Here is a 13,759-nt window from a genome sequence, read left to right on the forward strand (position 1 = left end):
CGGCGGTGATTGACAGGGCGGGTCAGAGGAGGAGGGGAGGCCTCTCGTTAGCGGCGTCCATCCCGAGCGGTGTGTATCCATGACAATGTCAAATGCGCTGCCTATTAGTGCCACTTATACGCCGGGATCCCTTTGGGGAGCGAGTATGCTGCACGACTGGGACCCTTCACCGAGGCAACCGTCTGATGTAGGCCATCATCTCTCTCTCTCTCTCTCTCTCTCTCTCTCTCTCTCTCTCTCTCTCTCTCTCCCTCCCTCGATGTGGTTGCATTGTGGGCTTGGGTTTGGGACATGTATATTGTATAATGTCTCATGCCTGTTTTTTTTACTTACTAGTTGCGCACTGTAGCATACAGTAGGCTACATCGAAATAGCCGATGTAACGACTTCACAATGCGTTGCCATGCGATGCGTTGTGAGCTTGTAGGTAGGATATTTTCAGTGTGCGACACCGGTGCCGCAACTTAGTATAAATCAGGGTTTTAAGCAGGCGCGGATTTACTCTAGGCAAAGTAAGGCATGTGCCTTACTTGTTTATGTTTTTGCCTCCCCTCAGTCGAGCTGCTTTTTGTGTATTATTTGCTATGTATTTGGCCATATTCAAGGCTGTATATCAGACAGAAGAATACACATCTATTGTCTCTGTGTCCTGCATGTCTGGAAGGTATTGGGTCTTTCTTCACACTCTGTATGGCTGCATCCCCCCAGAACCTTTCACGTCACGACATATAAACACCACACACATTCACACAATGTCCCGACCTCATTCTTCATTTGATTCTTGAGACAGCAGAGACACGCGATGGCACCGGAGAAAGAAAAAGGTTTGTCCAGGGCAAACTTATTTTCGATGCGAGGACGTCTAAACCTGTAGGCGTACTAGGCTATCACCACACCGCTAAGCTTACACCACACCACCCGCACTGGGGGGAGAACCAGAGGTCCCTCATTTCGCTGCTTTTGCACGCTTATGCCGCCGGTCTCCACAGAAAATTGGGGATCTATCATAGCTATGATCGAGGAGCCACCAACTCAACCAATCAATGGGAAACGTAATTACGTGCAAGATAACTAATTATCAGTTTATCAGTGCTTCAGAGTGTAGAGTAGGAGCTTTGATCTCGCCGCAAAGCGGGTGCCTATGGGCTGTAGTTCCAAACATTGCTCCTATGGCTGGAACTATCCCATTGAGATAGAATGAGCAGCACTTCCGCATTCCATTGTTACAATGGGAGTCAGCGCTAGTGTCGCCACTCTCTTACTATATTACTCTGCAGTGCTTGTAGTTCAAGAAAGTACAAAATAAATAATCAAGTGTATGTCATTGTCATGGTTAATCATATAATACCAACCTAATTATTGTACCCTATATATATATAAGCTAAAACATATTTTGGTAACTCAAGGTTATTCAATGTTCTCCACTCCAGCTGCACCGAGGGGGCTGCCTGGTCTGCCTACCTCGTATTGGCGTTGCCTTACTCATAAAGAGTTCCTGTCTCGCCCCTGCTTTTAAGAGGTAAATTAGCGAGGCTGTTCAGGAAAGACACTCGGCGGGGATCTCAGTGTGAGGAAAGGAGAGTACAGATGAGGTGTCTGTCAGTTCTCTGTGGTCATCATTTAGGCATGTCTGGTTCATGCTGACACGACGTGGGGACATACCGGTAATTAGAGACAACACCTAGGATGTGAAAGCTACCGCACACGAGTTGTTGTCATGCTGATTGCAGACAATAAACTTGTGCACTTAGAAATTTGTCTGAATTTAAGATACTAGTCTATTACTATAGTCATTGTGGGGTGTTAATTGTGCTCGATATGTGCCTGTTTCCTGTGTAGGTGGCAGGTATTAGAGGGATGCTGATCGCTAACAAGAGGCAGGACAACCAAGTGAAGACATACATCACCTACAACAAAGGCAGAGACTGGAGGCTTCTGCAAGCACCTTCTGTTGACCTGGATGGGAACGATATCCACTGCATACTGGTCAGTTATGGCGCGCGTGTGTGTGTGTGTGTGTGTGTGTGTGTGTGTGTGTGTGTGTGTGTGTGTGTGTGTGTGTGTGTGTGTGTGTGTGTGTGTGTGTGTGTGTGTGTGTGTGTGTGTGTGTGTGTGTGTGTGTGTGTGTGTGTGTGTGTGTGTGTGTGTGTGTGTGTGTGTGTGTGTGCACGTGTGTGTGTGCACGCGTGTGTGTGTGTGTGTTTAAAGAATCAAGAAGGGTTAATTTGTCAGTGACTGTGCAGCAACAGAAAATCAACAACATAAGAATAGAATAAGAATAATACTTGACTCATGTATTGAAATGAAATAAATTATAATAAAGTAAAATTAAGAAATGTGATTAGATAAACTAGGAGTAAGTCGCCCTAAAGGGCGAGGCCGCGCTGAAACATCAGGTCTGGGAATGCCCATATATGGATTTTTTATTTGTATGCGTTTTTGGGCCGGGTAGTGTGTAAACGGAGGCTTGACGGCCTGACATACATGAAATGTGGGTTTTCATAGTAAACTGCGAACTACTTAAAATCCTCTTGGTGCAATGGGGAATATGCACAATGGGGAATATGCACAATGGGGGGTGGGAGTGTAATAGAATGCATGGTGTGGCATACAGTAAATTCACCAAGCACACTTGCACAAGTACGGTAACCATGAGATAAAACAAGCATAGTTATGTACAGAAAGATTCATTCATTCATCCATTCATCCATCCATTCGTTCGTTCGTTCGTTCATTCATTCATTCATTCATTCATTCACTCAATTTGTTTTGGCCTGTCACCTCCTCCAGATAGGCCCCCTTGTCATTGTCTGAGATTGGGCCCACCACCACTGTGTCATTACACCACTCAAAAAGTGTTTCTGACCACACAGTTCAGGGAGTGCAGTAGACTAGAGGACTCAGTACGCAACCTTGGGGGACTCCACGAGTGAGGGTGTTAGAGATGTGGCCGCCCACACTTATCGCAGGGGTCTGGCAGATAAGAAGTCCACGACTCGGCCTTATTCCCAGGTCAGCCAGTTTGCTAGGCAGCTTGGCATGGTCTTCAAGGCAGAGCTGTAATCACTGGATACCAACCTATGGGCCGGGCTACACAGAGGACGGAATCGGCTCCGCAACGGTACGCTGCCACTATAATCAATGGAACAGCCAGGTTCGCAAGTGTACGCAAGTGCTCTATTTTTAGGAAAGAAAATACGGAACTCCAACCTATACTATACTACCTATACTAGCTGCGTACGGTTCTGTTCCGTCCCCAGTGTAGCCCCCCTGTAACATATTCCCCTTCAATGTTGTTATCGAGGTGGGAGAGGGTGGCATGTAGGACCTGACAGTGGCCTTGTGGTTAGAGTGTCCGCCCTGGGGGTTCGATCCCCGTCATACCAAAGACTGTAAAAATGGGACCCAATGCCTCCATGGCTTGGCACTCAGCAATGGGTTGGATTGGGGGGTCAAATCAACTAATCAAATGATTCCTGAGCGCGGCACGGCTGCAGCTCACCGCTCCTTGCCAAGAGATGGGTCAAATGCAGAGAACAAATTTCACTGCGGTAACGTGTGTGACAAATCGTACGACTTTGACTTTGACCTCGGAGATAGTATCATCGACGGTGAATCTGTTAGGATGGTAGGTAGGCAAACTGCAGTGGGTCTATGTTTGTGGGGAGAGAGAGGACCAGATGTGGTCTTTTATTAGCCAATCAAAGAACTTTATGACCACCGAGGTCTGGACCAGTCATTCAGGCCTCTGGCGAGGTATTCGTTGGACATGTCCACAGTGATGGACATCTTGAAGCAAGTGGGTATAGTGTACTGTGGACTGGGCAAGGGAGAGGTTGAATACTGGAGCCAGGAGACCAGCGCAGGTCTTGATGACCCGCCCGGGATGGCCGTCTGGACCGTCTGTTTTCCTGATGTTCAGCCCATTTCACACCCTCCTCACATCATGCTCGGAGAGGACGAGCATGTTTACTGTTGCAGGGAGATACACACACTTTCCACAATGGCTGCCAAGCAAAGCTAGCCCTATAGGCATATTGTCGCTGTCGGGCAGAAACATCAAAATATCCAAATTTCGGCTTTTTATGTCATTTTTTTATGTCATTTGTCATTTAATGCCCTAATTCATCAAGCAAAAGTAGTGACAATAGCTGATCTACAAGCTCGTCATGCAACGCTTTGTGAGTTTGTAGATCTGCTATGTTCGCACTATTTCTGAAATATTTCGTTCCATTTCCCAGAAACTCACATATGAGGTTTCCTCCCAACAGTGACAATATGCAAAACATTCGGTTGGCTAGGTTTCTTTGACACTAATAGGGCACACACCAGGATTTCTTCATTTATTTTTTGATTCATGCTAGAATAAAAAAATTATCTTGGTGTGCACCCTATTAGTGTATATATAATCTATATTATAGATGTATTTTTTGAAGAAAAAATAATGCCTTGAAAAAGTGAAAACGAAATGTTAGGTGAACCCCAACAATGCACCCCTAATGTCCATTGGTTTTGTCGTGTGTGGCTGGCCTGCACACAACACTATGCTTTCATTGATCTCCACTATCTGTCAGTATACAGTACACTCAGTATAACACTGAGGGATACACCCAGAGTGATTGATTGATTGATTGATTGAAAATTATATTAACAGTTTGCAGAATTACAGTACATTTCAAGCACAAACTCAATGCAAAGGCTGTTAACTGTGAGTGGACGACCCAATTAAGCATTACACTTGTTCAACAGGGTCCACCATGTTCAATTCATCAAAACATTTAGAGACGTACAAATAGACACTTCTATATAGACAAAGAACAGTATAGGAATTCATCATAATGGAGGTAAAAAGGGAAAAGAAACATATACAGTGAGGGGAAAAGGGGGAGGGGGGGTGCCCTTTGAGAGCGGTTTTGAAGGAGTCAAGGGATTCGCATGTCTTAATGACTGTTGGTAGTGTGTTAATGCCAAACCAGAGTTACGGCATGTAACTTGACAATGACAATGAGACCGTGAAAGGGGTCTCGTCACTCCAATGCCCCCCAATACTCTCTCTCCCTCTGTGTGCCTGCGTGCATGCATGCTTGCTTGTGTGAGAATCTTATGTGAGAAGAAGAGATTCCTCTTATTGGAGTACAACATCATGTTAGTCAGGGCCAGCTCTGCCATCTGGCCAATATTACCCAATAATGCCATCCGCCACTTCTGCCAGGCTAGTGCCAGTGGTGGAAAGTACGTATGTACTCTACTGAGTCTGTACTAAAGTACACTTTTGAGGTACTTTCACTTTACTTTTCTTGAGTATTTCCCTTTTTAGATACTTCAAAGGAGTAGTTCACCCAAAATAATCGCTTATTTTCTATCAATTTCACACACCATGATAGCCATGGGTATTGTATTGTTACATTCCTAAGCCAATAATTTGATGACCGATGATTTGATGTCTCCGTCATCAAATTATTGCCTTTGGAATGCGACACAAACAAAATAAATCTCCATGAATTCAAGACTTCGGGGTGTGTGTGTAAAGCCCAACACACACCGTCTGTGAACGCTGCGCGTCAAAACAGCCGCCTCCGTTATTTTCAATGAACCTATCCCACACCGGCGGCGTCAGACGCGCGCTGGCGCGCGTTCACGCCTCGCCTGGTGCTCCGATACGCCGCTGTTCTATTTTCCAGGAACATCCGGGAATCCGTGGGCGTGGCTGGCCAGCTGCGCGGTAGCGCGCCGCGTCCTGTGGGTGTTGCTGTGCGGCTATGACGCGCGGCAAATTAATACTGTGCCGCGTCGCTGCACACCCGCTTCACAGACGTGTGTGTTGGGCTTAATAGAGAATACTGTAAGTCATTTTTTTGTGTGAACTACTCAAATCACACACCAAAAGAAATCCAAATAGATTTAAATGTAGAAATATTTTTTTATTGAATGAATTCCTTCTTTCATTCAATATCACACTCTGTTCTCTTGGCTCTTCAGCATACTCTGCTGAAATAAGTATAATGACATAATAATTTCTAAGTACTGTTTTAGTTACAAATGTGTAATTTCCTATGTAGCACAATCTAGAAGAACTCAATACATAATTGACTGAATTAAAATGGATTTCCTTTCTCCATAGCTATTATATCATAGCATCTTATCAAATAAGGCTTGAAGAATTGTTTCAAAGAAAGAAGCTTCATCTTATTACAGCGCGCGTCTCAATAGATGAACTTTTCCCACTATCAAATTCACGAGAATGAATATAGGATAATTGAGAGCTAATTACAGCAAGCCAATCAAGATAGAGCGAGTTACTGTACCTTGGCATACAGTTACAGTGTGATCTATAATATAACAGAGGGTTTAGAATGCACTAAAAGAACTGAGGATAGAGCTACAGTATCTTTGTACTTGAATCTGGGCATTTGCCGCAATGTAGCGTCGCTGACTATATCGTTTAGTTATATGAAATAAAAGCCTGTTGAAAAATAATGGTAGATAAGGCGCAACACTAACAGATTGAGACGTACTGCATTTTCTGACTTCAACACGGCTGCTTTATGTACAATGTACATTGCTGTTGTGCTGCTTATAGATTGTCTATTTTCAGCACGCAACAAAATATAACTTCAGCCAGTGTTGGAAGAATTACTCACATGTATTACTTAAGTAAAGGTATTACTGCAAGGTGCGGAAATAAATGAAATTTAAAAAATGAAGTTTTCAAAATGTATAGAAATCTTTTGGACAGTGGAGCCCTGGTGCAGTCATTAACGCTGTCGCCTCACAGCTAGAAGGTCCCGGGTTCGATTCTCGCCGGGGACGCTGTGGGCATTGGGGGCGTGTTCTCTCTTCCGCGTCATCAGTGCCCATACCCTATGAGAACTAGGTGGGGTTGGCGAAAGGGCCTTTCTGTGTGGAGTTTGCATGTTCTCCCCGTGTCCCCTAGCGTACTGTAGGTACCCTCACAAAAAATGCAGTAATCCTGGTCTCTATACTGCCTCCCCCTGGGCCCTGGTCAGACGGGGCACCCGATGGAGGGGAAAGGAACTGGTTGGAATAATGTGTTCCTTCCACGCGTTACCTCCTACAGGGGAAAATCCCCCCTGTCAGGTGACACATGCTCACGGCCTCTTGCATTGAATTAAGGATGAGCTCAGTTCAGGGCTCTCCCCACGTTGGCAGAGGGAGAGTAGCACCAATATAGTGCTCACAGATGTGACACATTGTAGTGGAGTAAAGTACAATTTGTATCTGAGATGTAGTGGGTAGTAAGTAAAAGTATTGAAATTTTAAAGTACTCCGATAAAGTAAAAATACAGTACTTGAGTAAATGTTCTTAGTTGCATTGCACCCCACTGACTTCAGCATTATACTGCTTTATCTGAGATGGGTCTCGTTAGGCGGCTTCACTGCAACTTACTGTACGTTGAACAAGAATGTTTGAGACATTAGCAGGGCTCCATGCTGCTTTAGAGGTGATTGCAGGAGCGCTCAGGGTGGCTTACAGTTCAGTGTGATTGCACATTCGTGTGACATTTTAATTACCATGGTGGGTTACTTTTGATTACCCAGTTCAGGCTCCGTGCACTTTGTGTCTTTACAACAATTTCACGCTATCAATTGGAGAGAGATGAAAACAGACGCCTTTTTTTCCCCCTGGTTGCTGAACAGTAATTGTCTTCTGTTGTGTGTACGTTTGCCCTGGAGATTTGTCAGCATTCTTTTATGTAAATCCATCATGCTTTGTATTTAATGACAGATGAAATGCGGTGTGATGCGGTTGATTCTCATTCCGGCACTAAATTGAAAGCGTGTTTCATTTCAAATTTTCTTTTTCCTTTTTCTTCGTTCTTTTCATTGCATGGCTTTCCAGCAAAAGAACTGACAACTCTTTATGACTCAAGATTAAAAAGTCTTTGTTATGTTCTAAGCACGTATATATATATATATATATATATATATATATATAGGCAATGAAACCTGTGCCCTTTTGTGTATGAATTGTTTTGTTCTTAGATTCACAGTTTAGAAAACTGTCCATGTTGTGTTCTTCCTCCAGCCTTTCTGTTCGCTGCACCTCCAACTGCAAACATCAGAGAACCCATACTTGTCTGGAACAATCTCCACCAAAAGCACTGCACCTGGGATCATTGTTGCCACAGGTGAGACATAATCATTTGGTAATGATTTTAATAGGTTGACTCAGGCTCAGAAGAACCCATAATATTATGTCCATTAACAGTCCCATAACACTAAATCACTCACTGCAGAATCATTTAGAGAGCAGTTACTCTGTACAAAAACTTCACAAATGCCTAACATCCAAATATAACATCAAACATCCATCAGCATTGGTAATCATCAGTAATGCCCACTTTGTAACAATTTTCTCGACACCTCCTTCCGAAACATCCAAACTATCTTCTTTCTCTGTGTGCGCTTTTGTATTCCATCCAACTTAAACATTGTCCACTCTTAGCCCTCACACTCACACTTTTCTGTAGATGGCAGAATCCCTAAGTAATTGTATAGTTGGAACTTGGAAGATTTTGTGCGTGCATGATGCATTTGCGCGCGTGCTCTTTTTGAATGCATACACATATTTTTGTTTTTATGTTTGAGTGCATTTCAGAGTCATTGCACAGCCTCTGCTATGGCTCAGTGATTCCCTTGACAGCTGTGCCTTCACAGACAGGTGAAGAGATCATTTCAACAACATGACAAAAACAATATAAATCAAACACGTGGCAATGTCCTGGGCTGGCCAAGAATACACTACACCCTACAGTGCAAGCCAAATGACGTCATGATGACGTTATGATAACGTCCTCCGGTGACGTTCAGGACTAGGCCAGAACACAGCCCATATGGGGATGTGGATGATCTTTACGTCATTTCCAGCATGTCTTCACCAGTTGAAATAATTATTCTGGGCCAGATCTGACTAGTTATGATATGACTTAAGTTGATCTGGCCTCGATCGGACTCTCTCTGATTCATCCAGGGACGTCCGTCTTAGTGGGCAGTATTTATGTTGGTTGAAATCAGGTGATATTCCTAACCGTGCTTGCTGGGACAGATGACGGTAACCTCCAAACAAGCAAAGGTGCAAACCTACGTGCGTGGCAGTTATAGATATTTATTTACTTGCATTGTTAGTGTGGTTGCCCAGACTATAATAATTGCCCAACTATTATTATTTATAAAGTATCCCCAAAAGGTTTGCCGGACTACTTGTCCCACAGTTTTGGCTCAAAAGTTAGTGGGAGGGGCCTATTTAACGAACAAAATGTCCAGTCAATCCCAAATTTGAATCAACTCGTGTACTCAACGAATCCCCAAAAACATTTCCACTTTGACCCACAAATGCAAAAAAATTAACCATTGATGATTTTCAGGGGGATTCATCCTCTCAAAATGAAATACAATGATCTCAGTAGTGACGTGACAATGTAATTGGCTTGTAAAATGAGTGGCAGGGACCAATTTTCTTATTGGGAGGGGCCTATTTCTTAAAATCAATACACGTCACACGGCCTCCGATGGTATTCCTCCCAGTGGATTCCTCGTGTCCGGCAGGCCGCAACCGGCGACTAGCGTCAGTCCAACCACACTTTCAACTTTCCCAGAATTGCATCTTTCTAGTTATTATATTACCGATGCTGCTACATTGTCTGAAGGAAGCTGAACATAAATATGTTTTACTCTTGTACCTGTGCACAAGATGTAACAATAGAGTACATCCTTGAATCTTGATGGCATTGTATGAAATAATCTGAAAATTGTTTGTTCCAGGGACCCCCAAACAAGATTTGTGTTGTTAAAATGTTTCGAATTAGAATCGCGATTCCGTTATGAACGATTCAAAATCGATTCATAATTTCCAAAAATCGTTTTTTATTTATTTTATTTTATATATATATATTATTTTTAGATGTATTTTTCTGGTTACAGTTACAGGAGTTTTCACTACATGGTGTCTGTGATATGAAATGTAAGCTTACCCTAATCACAGTAAACATCATATCTTCAGTCATTTTCAAGTTACTGTAGTCACTTCAGTTCAAGCCTGGAGTAGATTGTGATGAAATCCTATGTATTGAATCGAGAATCATTTTGAATAGAAAATAGTTTTGAATCTGGAAAAAATGCTTTTGAATTTTCGATTTCGATTTTGATTCGAATCGTGACCCCAAGAATCGGAATCGAATCGTGGGACACCCAAAGATTCACAGCCCTAGTGAACAATGTTGCGAACCATAGTCAGCAGGGGTGAAAGTGGCTTCAAGTTCTTGCCGGAACTCCCAGGGATTTCGCTGCGCGGCCGAAATACAAAATATAGCATAGAAAACATTTTGGCACAGTAATTATTAACCAGTAAAGACGCCCTGAGGGCGAGAAGCGACATTGCCCTAAATGGTGAGGTATGCGTCCTGCTTATGCTTAATATGCTGTCCAGTGTCCTGTGTTGAGAAGAGTTTTGAAGGTAGAGTTGGAGATCTATCATTCTGGTGATCAATCATTCTGTTGAGCTAGATCATCATCATCATCATCCTTCGAGTGCCCTCGAGATCTGTGACACAAGCTACTTTCACTGGTCTCTGTTGGTCATTGCCACACCAAGTTCATTCACAGTCAGTCCTGTGTCCCTACTCTCTAGATATGAGCTAGATATGGAATGTCAGAACAGGTCAGCTCCATATATGGAGATCTAAGGGTTTGATGAGGTCAGATCAACATATGGAATGAATTCTGTACTGGCCATATATGGAGCGTGTGACGGACGGACTGACTGACTGACGGACGGGAGATGCAGGTTTTCATAGTAAACTGCGACCTACAGTCGCATGCAATTACCTGTGCTTGCAACTGGTGGTCCTGCTATCACTTATTTTTGCAGGGTCTATACCCTGCCTCCTCTTCCCCCTGTGTCTCAAAACCCCAACTCTCTCTTTTCTCTTAAAAATATGAGTAATTGTTCGTTGCAATGCTTCAACGAAAGTTGCCGGCATTCATTCCCCCTCTCGTTTGTACGCATGCTCACATTGACGTGACTCATGCCAGTTGACAGAAAACTTCTCTCCGTTTCGTGGTGGAATAAAGAAACAGCGACAATAGCATGGATTATGGCTGACTGACACAAACACACTGGAACAACTCAGAAGCACTTCTAATCGGCCTAACACTTGTGTGTTAATCTGACGTGTTTTCTTCTTGGACATGTGTTTGTGTTGTCATTTAATATGGGTTTTTACTTTTTACCAGCTGCCATCGATCACAGCTGATGGCAGCGATGACACAGGGTTGAATCTGAATCTTTTCCTGGAATGGAACAGCGTACCGGTCCGTTCCGGTCCACTTTCACCCCTGATAGTCAGCCTGGAGATACAGTAGTGACCCTTAATTGTCTCGCTTCCACTGGAAGACATTTAAATTGTCTCCTAGCGATGTGTGACTGTGGAGTCAATCTTACTGTACCCTTTAATCTATTCTATGCAGTCTGCAGTTTGACTTTGAAGAGTTTACTTATACTCTCAAACCAGAAAGTGCAGGCAAAGTCAGAGTGACATGAGAGTTAGAAAATACAACAGTGAATCCCTATCTAGTAACTTTGAGCAGTGGTTCGCAACCTTTTCAGGCCGAGACCCCCCAAATTATCATAATTGAATTGGGAACCCCCCACCCTGACAATTATGCATCAACAAACATCTGTGTAATTTTAGATTTTAGCCGTGGCTTTTAAAACATAGCAGATATTCAAGCTCACAGTCATTTTATACAGCACTGCGAGGCTTGTATTTTTTAACATTTTTGAAAAATCTTGAAAGTGTTTAAAAGACATTTGCAGAATCAGCCTCAGGTCTTAATTCAGACCACCTGAATTGCATTGAGGGAATGTGGGCGTGAATGAGATACAGTGGCTTGTAGCGATTGAGAATGAAGAGAGTTTAATGTGAAGAGTCAGCTGATTTAAAGGAGCATGGGGGGGGGGGGGGGGGGGGGAGTCTGGGGGAATAGTTACAATGAAACCACCTGCTTTCCATATCGTAATGAACTATTGCTGTGCTGGATTTTAAGAAATAGGCCCCTCCCATAACTTTTGCAAGCCAATTACATTGTCACGTCACTCCTGTGATCATTGTATTTCATTTTGAGAGGATTGTTCCCCCCAAAAAAAGTTTTTGCATCAAATGGTTAAATGTTTTGCATTTGTATTTCTGACTTTTATAGATCAAAGTGGAAATGCTTTAGGGGATTTGACATACTGTATGTGATTAAAATGTCATCATGACCGAAAGAATAAGGTCACGAATACAAGCGGCCAAGCGGTGAGAAGTTCAGTCACGCGAGGGAGACTCGGAGTAGAGCTGCTTCTTCGCCTGGAAAGGAACCAGCTTAGGTGGTTCGGGCATCTGGTTAGGATGCCTCTCGAGCGTCTCCATAGGGAGGTCCTCGATGCACGTGCACGTCCCGCTGGGAGGAGACCCCGGGGGGCGCAGATGGAGGGATTACATCGACTCACTGGCCTTGGAATGCCTCGGGATCCCCCAGGAGGAAGTTACTAATGTTGCTCTGGAGAGGAATGACTGGAGCTCTCTGGTGGAGCTGTTGCCCCCGCGACCCGACTACGGATAAGCGGTTGAAGATGGATGGATGGATGGATGGATGGATGGGCAAAGTGGACCTTTTGTTAATGATTTGTGATTATTTTTGTTGTAAAATAGGCCGCTCCCACAAACTTCATCACTTGCGAATATTGACTGAGCGATGTGGTCACAAATAGAGATTAATTTGGTCTCTTCTACGTGCTGGGGATTGTGAGAGAAAAGCTAATTACAGGCGAGTGCAGGATTCTTGCCAGTAAGATAGCATCATTACTGAGTTGTCAAGTGTCTAATACAGGGGTTCTCAACGTTTTTGGCCGGGGACCCCCGGAAATGCTTTGGCAATGTCTCGGGACCCCCGCCCCGCCCCCTCCCGACCCCCAATATAAATTGACTGCTACAATAACCTTAAACCATTTTGGGCGGGAACCCCTTTTGGTGTTTTAAGCATTGTTATAATTTAGCTATTTTTGAAAAATCGTGAAAATATTTTTTTTTTCCTTTTTTTTTTTTTTTAATAATTTGGGGACCCCCTAAAATAATTTGGCGACCCCCCGAGGGGTCGCGACCCACGGGTTGAGAACCCCTGGTCTAATACACATGCGACCTGTTTTCTTGATGTGTAATTTAGATTTTCATAAAATGTGTTTCTTTTCCACTGCAGGGAACATTGGAGCAGAGTTGTCTTACAACAATGTGGGCATGTTTATCTCATCTGATGCTGGAAACAACTGGAGACAGGTGAGCTTATAGAACATTGGAGCAGAGTTGTCTTACAACAATGTGGGCATGTTTATCTCATCTGATGCTGGAAACAACTGGAGACAGGTGAGCTTATAGAACATTGGAGCAGAGTTGTCTTACAACAATGTGGGCATGTTTATCTCATCTGATGCTGGAAACAACTGGAGACAGGTGAGCTTATAGAACATTGGAGCAGAGTTGTCTTACAACAATGTGGGCATGTTTATCTCATCTGATGCTGGAAACAACTGGAGACAGGTGAGCTTATAGAATCCAACCAGGATTCGGGTGGAAACATTGTACGTCCAGAAAAATAAATGTTTCCTTTTCATTATTATTTCAACACTTTTAAAGTAGTGTCGCATTGCAGTGTTTCTCAAAGTTTTTAATTTCAAAGAACCCCCATAACTCTAAGACTATAT

At 43.5% G+C, this 13,759-nt stretch overlaps 1 protein-coding gene across 2 annotated transcripts in view; it reads left to right on the forward strand.

Annotated features, from left to right (window-relative positions):
• Positions 1 to 13,759, forward strand: part of sorcs3a (sortilin related VPS10 domain containing receptor 3a) — a 176,463-nt gene that overhangs the window by 115,300 nt on the left and 47,404 nt on the right. For both annotated transcript variants that reach the window (XM_079499905.1, XM_079499904.1), the window contains 3 exons: positions 1,840 to 1,986; positions 8,048 to 8,150; positions 13,258 to 13,334. In XM_079499905.1, the coding sequence (XP_079356031.1) occupies positions 1,840 to 1,986; positions 8,048 to 8,150; positions 13,258 to 13,334 (327 nt within the window). The remainder of the gene's footprint in view (positions 1 to 1,839; positions 1,987 to 8,047; positions 8,151 to 13,257; positions 13,335 to 13,759) is intronic.

This window comes from Electrona antarctica (genome assembly GCF_951216825.1).
Source record: "Electrona antarctica genome assembly, chromosome: 4".
In the NCBI taxonomy this organism is placed as follows: Eukaryota; Metazoa; Chordata; class Actinopteri; order Myctophiformes; family Myctophidae; genus Electrona; species Electrona antarctica.